The sequence below is a fragment of the Microcaecilia unicolor genome, chromosome 11, assembly GCF_901765095.1.
Source record: "Microcaecilia unicolor chromosome 11, aMicUni1.1, whole genome shotgun sequence".
Taxonomy (NCBI): domain Eukaryota; kingdom Metazoa; phylum Chordata; class Amphibia; order Gymnophiona; family Siphonopidae; genus Microcaecilia; species Microcaecilia unicolor.
This window is the reverse complement of record NC_044041.1, coordinates 3,632,936-3,652,678: the sequence shown is the minus strand read 5'-3', so window position 1 is coordinate 3,652,678 and position 19,743 is coordinate 3,632,936. Positions and strand designations below refer to the sequence as shown.

Below are 19,743 nucleotides of genomic sequence, written 5' to 3'. Positions count from 1 at the left end.
AAGATCCCAAAAATGAGCTAACCTGGGCAGGAAGAGCATTCCAGACTTTAGCTGCCAAATATGTGAAACTAGCTGAAAATATTGCTTTAAAATGCAACCCTCTAGGGTTAGGAAAATGCAGAAGTAAAGGATTTCTAGCCTCCTTAAATCTAGACAGAATTGGAAAACCGAGGATAACTAACATTACCATATAGTATATTCAGGGCTTTTTTTGAGGGGGTACTTGGGGGTACTGAGTACCGGCACCTTTTCCATTGTCTCCTAAAATTAACCCATGGTCCCCAAGTTTTAATGAAAGTGATCAGTTTCTATGCACCAATTCTGCCTTGTCATAGATTCTGTAACTGGTGGCAAGGGGCCTGGTTATTGTGGGATGGGTCCCTCAGTGATCACCCCATCCTTGAAGGGGGGCCTGGCATTTGAGTACCGGCACCTTTTTTGCTATAAAAAAACACACTGAGTATATTAAAAATCATCGAACATAACTTAACCTTAATGCAAACCTCTACTGGTAACCAATGCAGCTCTTTCAACAAAGGAGATACTCTTTCAAAATTATGAGCAGGAAAAATGAACTGTGGTTTTGGAACGTCTGGATCTTTTTCCGTAGAGATTGCGAAGTTCCCAATTAAAGGATATTGTAATAGTCAAGAAGACTTTGTACCACCATTTTGAAAGCTGAAGAGTCTAAATAACCCCCATCATAATTTTTTGTCACTAATGTATTTATCTGCAAAACACGGCTCTGAGTATTAGATAAAATAACTCCCAAAATCTTTAAACAGGAATCGAATTTAAAATCTGGGTTGGTTAGTTTGAGGATATTATTCCATATGTCTGATGACTGTCCAATCATTAAAAACTAGTAAAAAAAAAAGGCCCATTTCTGTATGAAATGAAACGGGCACTAGCAAGGTTATCCCCCACCCTCCCTCGGTCTCTCCCTCTGTCCCCTCTGAGTCCCACACCCCCATCTGAGTCCCACGGCCCCCTTTCCTCCCCTACGATTTCCAGGCCATCCTCCCTCCCCTCTCCCACTCCCCTGCAACTCACCACTTTGTCCATATGTTTCCAGGTCTTCTCTACGGGCCTGATTTGGGGTGCTGATTTTTTTTTCCAGGTGGTGCATTCCCCCCCTCCTCCCCTCTCCTCTGAGTTCCAGGCCCCCCTCCCTCTCTTCCTCCCTCCCTCCCTCCCTCTCTTCCTCCCTCTCTTCATCCCTCCCTCTCTCTCCCTCCCTCTGTCCGTCCTCCGAGTTCAACACCCCCCTCCCTCTCTTCCTCCCTCTCTCTCTCTCCCTCCCTCTGTCCGTCCTCCGAGTTCCAGACCCCCCTCCCTCCCTCCTTCCCTCTCTCCTCCGAGTTCCAGACCCTCCCTCCCTCTGACTCGACTCAGTTCCAGCCCAACCTCTTCTCCCACTCCCACAGCAGTCCTTCGCCAGCCCCTCGCCTTCCTGCGTGCCGCCCACCCAGAATTTAAAAGTCATTTAAAAAACACAGGGCTGACCCCTCTGCTCCCGTCCCCTCCCCACCTCTAACCGGGGTCCTGGCAGCAGTGAAAGGCGAGCAGGCTCAGTGAGTCGGCTGCCTTCCCTTCTCTTCGCTCTCAGCTCTGCCTCTGGTCCCGCCCTCATTTCCTGTTTCCGCAAGGGCGGGACCAGAGGCAGAGCTGAGAACGAGGAGAAGGGAAGGCAGCCGACTCACTGAGCCTGCTCGCCTTTCAGTGCTGCCACCGGGACCCCAGTAAGAGGGGGGAGGGGAGGAGAGCAGAGGGGTCAGCCCTGTGTTTTTTTTTTTTTAGTCGTGTGCTTCCCGCCTCCTGGCTTCGAATCTAATATAGTAATTTGCTCTTGCAACGTTCCAATGTGGGAGAGTGACGTCAGCTGGTGGTTACGAATGCAGCCAGAGACATTGGAACGTTGCAAGAGCAAATTATTATATTAGATGTGGTTTTATTTGTTTTCAGTTTCAGGTAAGATTCCAGAAGATGCACATTAGAGATATCACTATCCAAAGAATAAATCAGAAGAAACGCTGATATCATCTGCATAGATATATGATTTATAGCCAGCTTGACTCAAAACACATCCCAAAGAACTGCAGAGCACATTAAACACAGAAAGGGCTAAGAGGGATCCCTGGGGAAAGTCCACAACTGGATCTCCAAAGGTCCAACTTAGAACCTTGAAACTGGGCTCTGTATGAGCAACGCGATAAAAAAAAACCTTTGAACCAGTTCAAGACATTCCCTGAGATTCCTGTTTCACTAAGGGTCAGGAGCAGATGCTCCATAATCTACCAAGTGAAAGGCACAGGATAAATCAAATTGAATTAAAAAAAGCTCTGTGTCCTTTACTCAGCAGAGCTCTACGCTCAATTAATAAGGTATCCAGCACTGTTTCTGTACTATATTTCCAAAAATCGGATTGAGCAGAATGCAACATGTCAAATGTATCTAAAGACTTTTGTAATTGATCTGTGACATAAGAACATAAGCATTGCCATACTGAGACAGACCCAAGGTCCATCAAGCTCAGCATCCTGAATCTAATAGCGGCCAATCCAGGTTACAAGTACCTGGCAAGATCCCAGAACAGTACAATACATTTTATGCTGCTGAAATAAGCAGTGGATTTTCCCCAAGTCCATTTTAATAATGACTTATGGACTTTTCTTTTAGAAAATTGTCCAAACCTTTTTAAAACCCTGCTAAGCTAACCGTTTTTTACCATATTCTCTGGCAATGAATTCCAGTGTCCAATTACACGTTGAGTGAAGAAATATTTTCTCCAATTTGTTTTAAAGTTACTACTTTCTACCTTCATTGCGGGCCCCCAAGCCCTAGTATTTTTGGAAAGAGTAAACAAGTGATTTACGTCTACCTGTTCCACTCTACTCGTTATTTTATAGACCTCTATCATATCTCCCCTCAGCTGTCTTTTCTCCAAGCTGAAGAGTCCTAGCTGCTTTAGCCTTTTCTCATAGGGAAGTTGTCCTATCCCCTCTAACATTTTCATCGCCCTTCTCTGTACCTTTTCTAATTCCACTATATCTTTTTTGAGATGCGGTGACCAGAACTGCACACAGTATTCGAGGTGCGGTCGCACCATGGAGTGATACAAAGGCATTATAACATCCTCACACCTGTTTTCCATACCTTTCCTAATAATACCCAACATTCTATTCGCTTTCCTAGCCGCAGCAGCACACTGAGCAGAAGGTTTCAGCGTATTATTGACGACGACACCCAGATCCCTTTCTTGGTCCGTAACTCCTAACGTGGAACCTTGCATGACATATCTATAATTCGGGTTCTTTTTTCCCACATGCATCACCTTGCACTTGCTCACATTAAACGTCATCTGCCATTTAGCCGCCCAGTCTCCCAGTCTCGTAAGGTCCTCTTGTAATTTTTCACAATCCTCCCGTGATTTAACAACTTTGAATAACTTTATGTTGTCAGCAAATTTAATTACCTCACTAGTAACTCCCATCTCTACATCATTTATAAATATGTTAAAAAGCAGTGGATTCCAGCACAGAGCCCTGGGGAACCCCACTAACTCCCCTTCTCCATTGAGAATACTGACCGTTTAACCCTACTCTCTGTTTTCAATCTTTTAACCAGTTTTTAATTCACAATAGACCAGTACCTCCGATCCCATGATTCTCCAATTTCCTCTGGAGTCTTTCATGAGGTAGTTTGTCAAACACCTTTTGAAAATCCAGATATACAATATCGACTGGCTCACCTTTATCCACATGTTTGTTCACCCCTTCAAGGAAATGTAATATATTGGTGAGGCAAAGTTTCCCTTCACTAAATCCATGTTGGCTTTGTCTCATTAATCCATGCTTTTGAATATACTCTGTAATTTTGTTCTTTATAATAGTCTCTACCATTCCATCAATGATTTTGGTGAAAGAGGAATGGATGCGACCGGCCAATAGTTAGTCACATCATGTAAATATTCTCTTCTGAATTGCTCTTTATTGAATGCTTTTTTGAAATGCAGCATATAAACCAAAGATAATGAAATCCAAAGCTAAAACACTTTTGTAGCACATCAGCCAACAGCCCAAAATATCACCAGTGTCTGGTTCGTGTCTCCTCCATTAATAACTTAGAACAAAAGCTTGAGAAGTACTTTCACTTATTTTAACAGGGTGGAAACTGTCTTTTTTTCCCCAGAAAGCTCCTGTCTCCTTATCCTGGCTGTTTAGAGGTGAAGAAACAGAGCCCGTGTCCCACCCGAGCCCATGGCCTGTCCTTGCACCGACGCTCTCGGAGTATCTCGTATACCAGTACTGGGAGGTCCTCACGTAGCTACAGCCGCTCCTCTCGCTCTCGTTCTGCGCATCAAAGATCTTCCTCCAGGTGCTGCTCCTCAGGGAAGAGGTGAGACCGGATGAGAAATTCTGGGACTTAGAGTTAAAATTTAGGAGGAATCCAGGGTGAGTAAAGTTGGCTCTGAATGTCTCTATATGTCAAGGTTATTGATCACATCTAGGCTCAATATCCCTCCCTCACATGAGATAATATAGAGACTGACCCTCAGGGCAATATCTTTAACAAGGCATACCACAAAGATCAACAAATGTAAACTCCTACAAATATACCCAGAATTGTCTTACAGCATTTGCTTGTCACACTACTATCTTATTTCATCATTATCATGTTCAACAAGATCCTTATGTAACACTAAATGTATATTCCCTTATACATTTCCAACATTCGTGATGTATTGTTTGCCACATTGAGCCTGCAAAGAGGTGGGAAAATGTGGGATACAAATGCAATAAATAAATAAATATACCTTCCTCACATGAGATAATGTAGAGACTGACCCTCAGGGCAATATCCCTCCCTCACGTCAGATAATATAGAGACTGACCCTCAGGGCAATATCCCTCCCTCTCATGAGATAATGTAGAGACTGACCCTCAGGGCAATATCCCTCCCTCACGTCAGATAATATAGAGACTGACCCTCAGGGCAATATCCCTTCCTCACATGAGATAATGTAGAGACTGACCCTCAGGGCAATATCCCTCCCTCTCATGAGATAATGTAGAGACTGACCCTCAGGGCAATATCCCTCCCTCTCATGAGATAATGTAGAGACTGACCCTCAGAGCAATATCCCTCCCTCACGTCAGATAATATAGAGACTGACCCTCAGGGCAATATCCCTCCCTCTCATGAGATAATGTAGAGACTGACCCTCAGGGCAATATCCCTCCCTCACATCAGATAATATAGAGACTGACCCTCAGGGCAATATCCCTCCCTCTCATGAGATAATGTAGAGACTGACCCTCAGGGCAATATCCCTCCCTCTCATGAGATAATGTAGAGACTGACCCTCAGGGCAATATCCCTCCCTCACGTCAGATAATATAGAGACTGATCCTCAGGGCAATATCCCTTCCTCACATGAGATAATGTAGAGACTGATCCTCAGGGCAATATCCCTTCCTCACATGAGATAATGTAGAGACTGACCCTCAGGGCAATATCCCTCCCTCTCATGAGATAATGTAGAGACTGACCCTCAGGGCAATATCCCTCCCTCACGTCAGATAATATAGAGACTGACCCTCAGGGCAATATCCCTCCCTCTCATGAGATAATGTAGAGACTGACCCTCAGGGCAATATCCCTCCCTCTCATGAGATAATGTAGAGACTGACCCTCAGGGCAATATCCCTCCCTCACGTCAGATAATATAGAGACTGACCCTCAGGGCAATATCCCTTCCTCACATGAGATAATGTAGAGACTGACCCTCAGGGCAATATCCCTTCCTCACATGAGATAATGTAGAGACTGACCCTCAGGGCAATATCCCTCCCTCTCATGAGATAATGTAGAGACTGACCCTCAGGGCAATATCCCTTCCTCACATGAGATAATATAGAGACTGACCCTCAGGGCAATATCCCTCCCTCTCATGAGATAATGTAGAGACTGACCCTCAGGGCAATATCCCTTCCTCACATGAGATAATGTAGAGACTGACCCTCAGGGCAATATCCCTCCCTCTCATGAGATAATGTAGAGACTGACCGTCAAGGCATCTTGAAAAATAATGGTTTATTTATGGTAGCACATTACTAATGAAAGAATTTGGGAAGCAGGAGGCTTTAAGGGTCAGCGGGATTGATGGGAGGATGTATGGCTATTGGAACAATTACTGTTATTTATGTATTTTGGCTGGAAGACCTGGAGTGTGTGTTTTGATGTGTTTTAGTATGTGCTTTTATTATTGTGTATGTGATTTTGTAATCTGCCTAGATTGTAGGATTCTGCAGAATAGAAATTTGGATAATTAAGAATAATAATATAGCAAATTCCGAGAAGGAGTTCAGTTACAGCTCCTATCACTATTATTAAGGTCTTAGGTAAACAAAAAAGAAAATCCGTAATATAATATAATTAATACCACTTGGTCAGACCCACACTTGCAAGAAATAAAGTACTGCCGTGCATCCCAAATAATAGAAGAATTAAGCAGAGGAAGTTTTGTCCCGGATGCAGCAGCTGTTCCTCGGAAGACGATGTGTATTCTTCCAGCTCGAGCCTGCTTGGGGCAGGCGAGCAGGATGTGGGTACTGAGGAGAGCAAGCAAGAGCATGAGCGAGCTCCAGTCCTCGTCTCTGTCCAGAAATTAAACAATGCTCTTTGCATGGACTCTGTAAACAATCGTTGTGATTGGTGGCATGCGATTCCCTGAATGCCAACAGAACCGGTCAGTTGGTGTTCTCCACAAGATTTTGGGTCTTTGATGTAATCATGTAAACATTCCATAATTTCGGACCTTTGATGTAGAAAATAGATGATCTGCATTCTTTCAAATAAACCTGATGAAATGAAGGCACGTCAAGTAGCTGTTTCTGAGATGATCTCGGAGAGCGAGTAGGTTGATAACATCTTACAGTGGCACTAAGAGTTGGTGAAATATTACTGTTCAATGTTTTAAAAACTAGCAATAAAGTAAAAAAATCAATTTACTTCTACCTGTTCTACACCGCTCAGGATTTTTTAGAACTCAATTACATCTCCCCTCATCAGTCTCTTTTCCAAGATGAAGAGTCCTAACCTCTTTAGCCTTTCCTCATACGAGAGAAGATCTATCCCTTTGATCATTTTGGTCGCTCTTCTTTGAACCTTTTCTAATTCCGCTATATCTTTTTTGAGATATGGTGACCAGAACTAAATGAAATGTCGCACCATGGAGTGATTGATATAAAGGCATTATAGTATTTTCGGTCTTATTCACCATCCCTTTCCTAATAATTCCTAGCATCCGGTTTGCATTTTTGGCTGCTGCCATAGGCGCCGACTCCGTGGGTGCTGTGGGTGCTCAAACTGCCCTCCTTGCTTTCTTGCCGCTCAGCCAGCGCTTAAAACTAATTTTAGGTGACTGAACAGCAGTGAAAGAAGCAGAGTACATGCTCCGTCTTCACCTTCCCTCTCAGCTGTGCTCCTGCCCTTGCGTAAACAGGAAATGAGGGCGGGACCACAGCTGAGAGGGAAGAAGAAAGGTGAAGACGGAGCCGGCTGTACTCTGCTTCTTTCGTTCAGTCAAGTAAAATTAGTTTTAAGAGGTAGGGCAGGGAAGAAATCGCTGAACATTGATACTGGGCAGGGGGCAGGGGACAGGGGAGAGAGGAGAGTTGCTGAACATGGATACAGGGGAGGGCAGGGGACAGGGGAGGGAGGAGAGTTGCTGAACATGAGTACAGGGGAGGGCAGGGGGCAGGGGAGAGAGGAGAGTTGCTGAACATGGATACAGGGGAGGACAGGGGAGAGTGGAGAGTTGCTGAACATGGATACAGGGGAGGGCAGGGGGCAGGGGAGAGAGAAGAGTTGCTGAACATGGATACAGGGGGGGAAGGGGACAGGGGAGAGAGGAGGGTTGCTGAACATGGATACAGGGGAGGGCAGGGGACAGGGGAGAGAGGAGAGTTGCTGAACATGGGTACAGGGGAGGGCAGGGGACAGGGGAGAGAGGAGAGTTGCTGAACATGGATACAGGGGAGGGCAGGGGACAGAGGAGAGTTGCTGAACATGGATACAGGGGAGGGCAGGGGAGAGAGGAGAGTTGCTGAACATGGATGCAGGGGAGGGCAGGGGAGAGAGGAGACTTGCAAACATGGATACAGGGGAGGACGTGGGGCAGGGGAGAGAGGAGAGTTGCTGAACATGGATACAGGGGCGGGCAGGGGAGAGAAGAGAGTTGCTGAACATGGATACAGGGGAGGGCAGGGGAGAGAGGAGACTTGCTGAACATGGATACAGAGGAGGGCATGGGGCAGGGGAGAGAGGAGACTTGCTGAACATGGATACAGGGGAGGGCAGGGGAGAGAGGAGAGTTGCTGAACATGGATGCAGGGGCGGGCAGGGGAGAGAAGAGAGTTGCTGAACATGGATACAGGGGAGGGCAGGGGAGAGAGGAGACTTGCTGAACATGGATACAGGGGAGGGCATGGGGCAGGGGAGAGAGGAGACTTGCTGAACATGGATACAGGGGAGGGCAGGGGGCAGGGGAGAGAGGAGATTTGCTGAACATGGATACAGGGGAGGGCAGGGGAGTTGCTGGACATAGATGCAGGAGAGGGCAGGGGAGAGAGGAGAGTTGCTGGAAATGGATGCAGGGGAGGGCAGGGGAGAGAGGAGAGTTGCTGAACATGGATGCAGGGGAGGGCAGGGGAGAGAGGAGAGTTGCTGAACATGGATGGATGGGAGGGCAGGGGAGAGATGAAAGTTGCTGTACATGGATGCAGGGGAGGGCAGGAGAAATGATGGACATGGATGGAGGGGAGGGAAGACAGGAGGAGATGCACATGGATGGAGGGGAGAGAGGGAAAATGCTGCACATGGATGGCGGGAAGGGAAGAGAGGAAGTGAGATGAACATGGATGGAGGGACGGAGAGAAGAAAAATGGTGGACATGGATGGAGGAAAGGGAAGAGAGAGGAAGGAGTTGCATATGGATGGAGGAGGGTTTGGTCTCCAAACATTAGTCAAAAATGTATTCAAATTAGTTCAGTAAAGATATCACCTTACTTCCATTTTCTGTATTTATTAACACAGCTTTCCTCAATCTTTAACTTTCCCCCCTTTCCATCCATCGTCTACCCCCTCTCTTCCCCCTTTCCATCCAGTATCTGCCCCTTCTCTCTCTCCTTTCCATCCTTCATCTTTATATTTGCACAGTACAGGGGGATTGAGGGGTGGGACTGTTCAGGGAAGAAGTCCTGGTGTAGGTTGCAGGCAGCCTATGAGTGGCGCTGCCACTGCCCAGGTGAAGACTGCAGTAGATATAATTTTAAGGTATGGGGGGGGGGGGGGGGGGGGGGGGGACACTGCCTGTAAAAAAAAAAATTTCAGCACCCCCAATCATTTTGAAAAGTTGGCTCCTATGGCTGCCGCTGCACACTGAGCAGAAGATTTCAGCATATTATCTACAGTGACACCTAGACCTTTTTCAACAACCATGAATAGGTTTGTATCATCTGATTTCCATATCTCTATATATAAAAGGCACCACCAACGTTCTAAATGAAGCCTCCAGCCGGAAGTGTGAAGGGGGAGAGATATCCAGTTTCCCCATGAGTGTCTGTCCCGCCCTCGCTCTCTCTGTAACACAAACAGTGAAGGAAAACACAGCAAAGCAGGAAATCAAATCGTTCTCTCTGTAACAGTGAAGGACTCAGAGGGGGGAGGGGAGAGAGGGCAGAAGCCCTCACTATCTCTGTAACACAAACAGAGCATAGCAGGAAACTTAACACTGAAGGACTCAACTCCGAGGGGGGAGGGGACAGAGAGGACAGACAGCACAAGGGAAGGGAGAGAGGGCAGAGGGCAGGGACACACACACTCCCACATGCACACAGAAGAAAACCTTGCTAGCCCCCGTTTCATTTGCATCAGAAACGGGGCTTTTTTACTAGTCATTTATAAATGTTAAATAGTACCAGTCCCAGTACTGATCCCTGAGGCATTCCACTGTTCACCTTCCTCCATTGAGAGAAATAAGTATTTAACCCTACTCTGTTTTCTGTCCAATAACAGATTACTAATCCACACCAGATCCTTGCCTCCTATCCCATAACTCTTTAATTTTCTCAGGTGTCTCTCATGAGGAACTTTATCAAAAGCTTTCTGAAAATCTAGAGGTAATCAATAGAAATAAAACAAAATAAAACATGAAAAAGAAAATAAGATGATACCTTTTTTATTGGACATAACTTAATACATTTCTTGATTAGCTTTCGAAGGTTGCCCTTCTTCGTCAGATCGGAAATAAGCAAATCTTGGTAGATGACAGTATATATAAGTGAGACATCAAAGCATTTTATTGACAATCTAACAGGGTGGGGATGGAGGTGGATGGGTGAGACAGGGGGATATGCATGGAGACAGGAGAGTGACAAACAAAGCAGTACAATATACAATTTTATGGCTTATAATGGGCTAGAAAACCCAGATCTTTGTTAAATCCTGTCTGGTGGGTGTCAAAATATTTAATCATTCTGACTTCAAAGGTCTTACGTTCCTGTATTGTTTTAAAGTTACCTTTCAGGATTCTTACTATGAAATCACTAGTACAGTGTTCTATTTTTGTAAAGTGTTGCCCCACAGGCGTGGCATCCTGGCTGGCAATGGCGTTTTTCTTGTGATGTCTATGTAAGTTAAATCTTGTTTTTAGCATCTGGCTTGTTTCTCCAATATAGCATCCTTGGTCACATTTTTTACACTGGATGATGTATACCACATTGGAAGATGAGCATGTGAAGGATTCCTTTATGTTGAATGTTTTTCCTTTGTGAATACAAAATTCCTTTCTGAATACATACCAGACCAAACCCCTAAAATACTACCGGTACATTGATGACATTTTTATGATTTGGACTGAGGGGGAAGAATCTCTAAAACAATTTTACAATTCCTTGATACAAGAGGCTTCTCTTTGTAGAACTGTCGTTGTCGTATGTTCCAGCTGTCACTTGTCATGTTGTTGGTGTGTGTCTGCAGGTCTTACACCCGGTCTCCCAGCTATTCATCTAAATCCTGCAGAAGGAGCCCTGCGAGCAGAAGGTCAAGGTCTCGTCGAAGCCCCAGCTATTCTCGCTATAGTACAAGCAGGTATCGGAGATCTCGTCAGTCAGTGACTGGAACAGTTTTCTGTACTTCACTCCCTCAGGAACTTAAGCTAATCTCTTCTTCATTAAACGTTTCATAAAAGTTTAGCAACTTGTCTTCTCAAGTAGTCAGTTAGGTCATGAGCGGAGGAGTAGCCTAATGGTTAGCACAGCGGACTTTGGTCCTAGCAACCTGGGTTTGATTCCTACTTAACCCTCCATTTCCCCATGTACAAATAAGTACCTGTATATACTTACGTAAACCACTTTGAATGTAGTTGTAAAAACCACAGAAAGGTGGAATATCAAGTCCCATTTCCCTTTCCCTAGTTGAGATTCTACATAGATTTTTGCTATTATTTGAGATTCTACATAGAATGTTGCTACTATTTGAGATCCTGTTGCTACTATTTAAGATTCTACTACATGGAATGTTGCTACTATTTGAGATTCTGTTGCTACTATTTGAGATTCTACACGGAATGTTGCTACTATTTGAGATTCTGTTGCTACTATTTGAGATTCTACACAGAATGTTGCTACTATTTGAGATTCTGTTGCTACTGTTTGAGATTCTACATGGAATGTTGCTAGTGAAGGAGTAGCCTAGTGGTTAGTGCAGTAGACTTTGATCCTGGGGAACTGGGTTCAATTCCCATTACAGCTCCTTCTGACTCTGGGCAAATCACTTAACCCCCCAATGCCCCAGGTACCAAACCTTAGATTGTGAGCCCTTTAGGGACAGAGAAAGTACCTGTATATAATGTGTGCAGCACTTTGTATATCTAGTAGTGCTATAGAAATGAGTAGCAGCATGATTTCCAGGAACTAACTTTGGTGACTGTCTGGGTTTTCTTGCTGCATGTAATATTTTGACTGATTTCCAGCCAGCAGCTGTCAGCATTTCTCTGACCATCAGCAGCCAGATTAGGCCCAGATATTCAGTGCTGGGCCATGCCCAGGATAATTTGTTCTGCAGTATCCACCAGAGCTTATGTGGCCCTGGCTGAATATCGGAATTGGAAGTGGGGCTGTGATTCTCTGCACCCCAATTCTCCCTCCTACCCCTCGGAGGCAAAGAATCACAGCCCTGCTTTCAATTCACCCTCCCAACCTCCCATCCCCTGAAAGCAAGAAACCTGCCGTTTGCTAACAAAATGGCTAACACAGACTATGGGGGGGGGGGGGGGGGGGGGGGCTACAGACATCTCAAAATGTAAATCAACAAGGCCTCACAGCTCAGAGAGCATCGGTCTGACCGAATGTGTCAGTTTTTCCCAAAGGAATTCCCAGATATTATCATTGGCCTCTATAAATCATCAAACTCCAGAATCTTGGTTGTACCTCCTGAAGCAGCGGGTTCTCGAAACAAGTGGCCCTGGTCGACATTCTGGACAGCAATGGAAGAGAGCGTTTTATGCACCGTAATAATAGTAGTTTCAACGATCCAGTATAGAGACAGGATGGATCGTCAGTCAAGCTAAGTATTGCGTGGAACTGGGTTTGGATATAATTTCTGAATTACCAGTGGGGATTTGATGTGGCAACATTTTGGGCTTTTTTGATGACTAAAACAGACTGTGTGGGTTTGGGTTATTTTTCTTTTTTTGGTGAGCAACTTTTTCCTCTTTTGGGGAGGGGGGGGGGGGGGTTGGTTGCTCTTTTTCTGGAGTTTGATTATTTATTGAGGCCAATGATAATATCTCTGAATTTCTTTGGAAAAACTGACACATTTGGTCAGACCGATGTTCTCTGAGATTTGAGGCCTTGTTGATTTAAATTTTGAGATGTTTGTAGCCCCCCCCCCCCCCCAATAGTCTGTGTTAGCCATTTTGTTAGCAAACGGCAGGTTTCTTGCTTTTTCAGGATATTTTGAAAGTTTGCTACCTCCTGTGTATTTTTTTTACATTTATTTTTCTGCCAAAGTCCATTTAACATCTGTATTTACCACCTTAAAGCCAGGAAAAATAGAAAAAATGTCAATTATTTTGCCCCTACAATAGTTTAGGATGGGTCATTGTATCTATACCACACCTGACAGAGACAAAATGCTACTAATCATTTCTATAGAGCTACTAGACATATGCAGTGCTGTACACATTATACGCAGGTATTTTCTCTGTCTCTAGAGGGCAGCGCTGTACACATTATACGCAGGTATTTTCTCTGTCTCTAGAGGGCAGCGCTGTACGCATTATACGCAGGTATTTTCTCTGTCCCTAGAGGGCAGCGCTGTACGCATTATACTCAGGTACTTTCTCTGTCCATAGAGGGCAGCGCTGTACACATTATACGCAGGTACTTTCTCTGTCCCTAGAGGGCAGCGCTGTACGCATTATACTCAGGTACTTTCTCTGTCCATAGAGGGCAGCGCTGTACACATTATACGCAGGTACTTTCTCTGTCCCTAGAGGGCAGCGCTGTACGCATTATACTCAGGTACTTTCTCTGTCCATAGAGGGCAGCGCTGTACACATTATACGCAGGTACTTTCTCTGTCCCTAGAGGGCAGCGCTGTACGCATTATACTCAGGTACTTTCTCTGTCCATAGAGGGCAGCGCTGTACACATTATACGCAGGTACTTTCTCTGTCCCTAGAGGGCAGCGCTGTACACATTATACGCAGGTACTTTCTCTGTCCATAGAGGGCAGCGCTGTACGCATTATACTCAGGTACTTTCTCTGTCCATAGAGGGCAGCGCTGTACACATTATACGCAGGTACTTTCTCTGTCCCTAGAGGGCAGCGCTGTACACATTATACGCAGGTACTTTCTCTGTCCATAGAGGGCAGGGCTGTACACATTATACGCAGGTATTTTCTCTGTCTCTAGAGGGCAGCGCTGTACACATTATATGCAGGTATTTTCTCTGTCCCTAGAGGGCAGCGCTGTACACATTATACGCAGGTACTTTCTCTGTCCCCAGAGGGCAGCACTGTACACATTATACGCAGGTACTTTCTCTGTCCCTAGAGAGCAGCGCTGTACACATTATACGCAGGTACTTTCTCTGTCCCCAGAGGGCAGCGTTGTACCCATTATACGCAGGTATTTTCTCTGTCTCTAGAGGGCAGCGCTGTACACATTATATGCAGGTATTTTCTCTGTCCCTAGAGGGCAGCGCTGTACACATTATACGCAGGTACTTTCTCTGTCCCCAGAGGGCAGCACTGTACACATTATACACAGGTATTTTCTCTGTCCCTAGAGGGCAGCACTGTACACATTATACGCAGGTACTTTCTCTGTCTCTAGAGGGCAGCGCTGTACACATTATACACAGGTACTTTCTCTGTCCCCAGAGGGCAGCACTGTACACATTATACGCAGGTACTTTCTCTGTCCCTAGAGGGCAGCGCTGTACACATTATACGCAGGTACTTTCTCTGTCCCTAGAGGGCAGCGCTGTACACATTATACGCAGGTACTTTCTCTGTCCCTAGAGGGCAGCGCTGTACACATTATACCCAGGTACTTTCTCTGTCCCTAGAGGGCAGTGCTGTACACATTATACGCAGGTACTTTCTCTGTCCCCAGAGGGCAGCATTGTACCCATTATACGCAGGTATTTTCTCTGTCCCCAGAGGGCAGTGCTGTACACATTATATGCAGGTACTTTCTCTGTCCCTAGAGGGCAGCACTGCACCCATTATACGCAGGTACTTTCTCTGTCTCTAGAGGGTCACAACCTAAATTTTTCTACATAGGATAATGGAGGGTTAAGTGATTTGTTCAAGGTGACAAGGAGCTGCAGTGGGAAATAAACCCAGGTTGCTAGGATCAAAGCCCACTGCACTATTAGGCTACTCCCGTAAGCCAGGACCCCCAATGGAGTCATACAATCAGTGAACAGGGTCACAGAAACTTCTGGACCTTCACCATGGCCTGTGCTGAATAGTAGCAGGCCAGGCCCTGTCCCCTCTCCTTTGTGGCCTTTCTATTATACTGGAAACCCCTGCAGAGTACTGGGGTCCGTGAGTGACACCGACACGCAGGCCCTGTCCCCTCCTCCTGTATGACTTTCCTGTTATACCGAAACCCCTGCAGAGTACTGGGGTCCGTGAGCGACACTGGTACACAGGGTCTGGTGTGGTTACTGTTGGTGCTGTCGTGCTTTGGAGTGGGGGAGGTTGAAGGTACATGAAAGAAGAGAGTGGAATTGGGCTCTCCTTTGATAAGTTTGTTCATCTGCTGCTGTTACACAGGTGTTTCAAATCAAGAAAAATTGTTTAAGTACTGTTTTAGGCCTGGTCAATGATTCCAAAGTTAATAATGTAATTTGAGAGGTGATGTGCAAGGTTGTGTAATATTGACTGGGTTGGGCAGTAACATCCAGCCGAACTCATTGGCTCATCCTAGATGACAAGAGTAAAATGAGATAGGATTTAATCCTCCAATACATGAAGAAAGAAATTTCACTCAGAGAAATACCGTGTGTTTTCTGATTTTTTTGTAGGGACCGTGAAAGAGATTCCAGGTATAGCTCTAGTGAAAAGAGATCTCCCAAGGAAAGAAGCAGGAGGAGACGGAGATCTTATTCCCCCATGAGAAAACGGCGAAGAGACTCCCCAAGCCATCTGGAAGCCCGACGAATCACCAGGTCAGCGGAAAATATATAATGTTCTGTACTTTAGACGGGGTATGTGAGCACAATGCAGACAGGCAGGTTTTCGGTTTCTACCAGGTACTTGTGACCTGCATTGGTCACTGTTGGAGACAGGATATTGGGCTAGATGAACCATTGGTCTGACCCAGTATGGCCGTTCTTATGAGACCACAGTGCATTTGAGCACAGACCGCAGGGCATGAGAGCACAGTGCAGAAGGGTCCAGGTGAGCTGAGTTTACAGAGCATGTGATCACAGTGCAGACCGGCAGTGGTGAGCCAGGACAGGACATGTGAGCACGGAGCAGTGAGGTAGAGGTGAGCCGAGATCACAGTGCATTTGAGCACAGAGCAGATGGGTGGAGGTGAGTTGAGACCTCAGTTCATGAGAGCACAGTGCAGAAGGGTCCAGGTGAGCTGAGTTTACAGAGCATGTGACCATAGGAGCCAACTTTTCAAAATTATTGGGGGTGCTAAGCCCAGTGGAAATAACCCCTCCCTGGACACATACAAGGAATTTTCTCAATATTGGGGGTGCTCAAGCACCCACAGCATCCACAGAGTCGGCTCCAATGCATGTGACCACAGTCCAGACGGACAGTGGTGAGCCAGGACAGTGCATGTGAGCAGAGTGCAGACAGCCAGAGATGAGCTGAGACCACAGTGCATGTGAGCCCTGGCAGATGGGTCGAGGTGAGTCAAAATCACAGTGCATGTGAGCATATTGGAGATGGGCAGAGGTGAACCAGGACAGTGCATGTGAACACAGTACAGAAGAGCAGAGTTGAGCCGAGACCACAGTGAATGAGTCCACTGGCAAGTTGAGAACAGCACAGGTGAGCACATCAGGGTAAATGCAGTGGAGATCGCTGCATGGGAGGATTAACGCTTTCCAAGAATACTAGGACTAGGTGACATGCGATGAAACTGCAAAGTAGTAAATTTAAAACAAATCAGAGAAACTTTTCTTCACTCAACGTGTAATTAAACTCTGGAATTCGTTGCAACAGAATGTGGTAAAGGCAGTTAGCTTAGCAGGGTTTAAAAAAGGTTTGGCTAACTTCCTAAAAGAAAAGTCCATAAGCCATTATTAAGATGGACTTGGGGAAAATGTGATTCTTATTTCTAGGATAAGCAGCATAAAATGTATTGTTCTGTTTTGGGATCCTGCCAGGTACTTGTACCCTGGATTGGCCACTGTTGGAAACAGGATGCTGGGCTTGATGGACCTTTGGTCTGTCCCAGTGTGGCAATACGTATGTACTTATGAGTGGAACGGGTAGACGTGAAGCGTCTGTTTACTCTTTCCAAAAATACTAGGACTAGGGGGCATGCGATGAAGCTACAAAGTAGTACATTTAAAACAAATTGGAGAAAATGTTTTCTTCACTCAACGTGTAATTAAACTCTGGAATTCGTTGCAACAGAATGTGGTAAAGGCAGGTAGCTTAGCAGGGTTTAAAAAAGGTTTGGCTAACTTCCTAAAAGAAAAGTCCATAAGCCATTATTAAGATGGACTTGGGGAAAATGTGATTCTTATTTCTAGGATAAGCAGCATAAAATGTATTGTTCTGTTTTGGGATCCTGCCAGGTACTTGTACCCTGGATTGGCCACTGTTGGAAACAGGATGCTGGGCTTGATGGACCTTTGGTCTGTCCCAGTGTGGCAATACGTATGTACTTATGAGTGGAACGGGTAGACGTGAAGCGTCTGTTTACTCTTTCCAAAAATACTAGGACTAGGGGGCATGCGATGAAGCTACAAAGTAGTACATTTAAAACAAATTGGAGAAAATGTTTTCTTCACTCAACGTGTAATTAAACTCTGGAATTCGTTGCAACAGAATGTGGTAAAGGCAGGTAGCTTGGCAGGGTTTAAAAAAGGTTTGGCTAACTTCCTAAAAGAAAAGTCCATAAGCCATTATTAAGATGGACTTGGGGAAAATGTGATTCTTATTTCTAGGATAAGCAGCATAAAATGTATTGTTCTGTTTTGGGATCCTGCCAGGTACTTGTACCCTGGATTGGCCACTGTTGGAAACAGGATGCTGGGCTTGATGGACCTTCGGTCTGTCCCAGTGTGGCAATATTTATGTACTTATATAATCATTGTCTCTACTCATCACAAGCATTTTTCCTGAGTCACATGGAATTACCCAACAGATCCCAATAAGAAAGTCTTTCCCATATCTTTCACTTCCAGAAGTAAGAGGTGGAGTTACCAAAGTTAATTGCACACAATGTTAATTTATTCTAATTAGTGCCAATAATTGCTTGTTTAAAATCCAATTATTGGCACTAATTACCTCATTATTCAAGCATGCCCAAACATGCACCTGTATTTTATAGGAATTTTTTTTATAGAATTAGGTGTTTAGCAGGTAATTGTGAGAGTGCTGTACACATGGGCAGACCCTGGGCATGTCAGCGAGCATTTATTTTATTTATTTAATAAGTTATTTAGATTTTGCTCACCCCTTTTTCAGTAGTAGCTCAAGGTGACTTACATTCAGGTACTCTGGTTATTTCCCTGTCCCAGGAGGACTCGCAATCTAAGTTTGTACCTGAGGCAATGGAGGGTTAAGTGACTTGCCCAAGATCACAAGGAGCAGCAGTGGGACTTGAACCGACCACCTCTGGATTGCAAAACTGGTGCTTTAACCACTAGGCCATTTTAGGAGTCTGTTCCCGTTGTAGTGGTGATGCTTGTAATATAATAAGAGGAACCAGAATTAACATCCCAACAATACCAGACACTAGTCTTTTGCTGGACAAAATGCACTCTATTATCCAAGCTGAAAAGTCATTTGGGTTCATGGATGTCATTTTCTGTCTCTTTACAGTGCCCGGAAGAGGCCCATCCCCTATTATCGCCCGAGTCCTTCCTCCTGTAGCAGCACCACCTCTTCCTCATCCCTGTTCAGCAGCTGGAGTCGTTCCCCCAGCCGAAGCAGTTCCAGGAGCAGCCGCAGCAGCAGTGACGGCAGAAGCCGCAGCCGGGACTGGAGCCGCAGCTCAGGAGAGCGCAGGAGACGTAGAAGCTATGACTCAACTGGAAGCTACGACAGTTTTAGACATTAAGAAAGTGCGGGCAGCTGCTTTCCTGTAATGTTACTAAACCTCCCCCTGTGTTCTCTGCCCTGTCATACCACCCTGACGTACACGTGCATAACCGTACGTTGCCTACACATTAAGGAGAAAGAAATACTTTGATGGTTTTAACTCATTCCACTCAGTTCTCTGCAATCCAGTTCTCTTTCTTCCTTCTCTCTTGTCCTCGGATCTGTGGAGAACCCATGAGGCCAACCAGCAGTGAGAAATTATTCCAACATCCGAATACCAGAACAGGTTGGCACAGTTAACGTTTCAAGCTTTAAAATGGTTTCTCCCCAGTGTGGGCCAGCATGGCCCAGCGGCAGTGACCAGAGCACCAGGACAAGCTGGAAACGTGCGACTCTGACGATCTGATCTTACACTGCATGATCAAGACGGTTCTTATAAACCAATTGATGTGGCTCAGGTTTGCAGGACAGCCTGAACTGGAACTGGCAGCTCACCACAGGGTAAAAAAGAGGCAGATGCTGCAGGCTGGTGGTGGAAAGCGAGGGGCAACATTTTAACCCAGAAAAACGCGAATTTCAGGCCTTGTTTTATATTACTTGAAAAGAGAATTGAATCAAGGGGATACGTTCAGGATTCTCTCTTCTTCGTTTGCCTGGGGAGCAGGATATCAGAACGGGATGGACCTGGACTTGTAACGCATTGCTGGTACACGGCCTGGGCAGGGGTTACGTAGGCTGAGCTTTGAGAAAGAAATGACCATAGAACAGTAAAATCCGTGGGGCGTCTGCCAGCTACTGGTTCTTGGACTGTTGACTCCCCTCAACTCTGCTTGTCAGTTCACACCTTTCTTACATCAGTAGAGAAGACATCCATCCACCTAAGCTCTCTTTCCCCAGATCAACTGCTACCCTTTGAACTTAAGT

General features: G+C 45.5%; 1 protein-coding gene across 1 annotated transcript in view; it reads left to right on the top strand.

Moving 5' to 3' along the window:
- SRRM4 (serine/arginine repetitive matrix 4) overlaps positions 1-18,838 on the top strand; it is an 84,152-nt gene extending 65,314 nt beyond the window's left edge. Inside the window, exons 7-10 of the mRNA XM_030218183.1 lie at positions 4,192-4,398; positions 11,044-11,154; positions 15,609-15,752; positions 18,601-18,838. Coding sequence (XP_030074043.1) covers positions 4,192-4,398; positions 11,044-11,154; positions 15,609-15,752; positions 18,601-18,838 — 700 coding nt within the window. The remainder of the gene's footprint in view (positions 1-4,191; positions 4,399-11,043; positions 11,155-15,608; positions 15,753-18,600) is intronic.
- Positions 18,839-19,743: the final 905 nt, after the last annotated feature.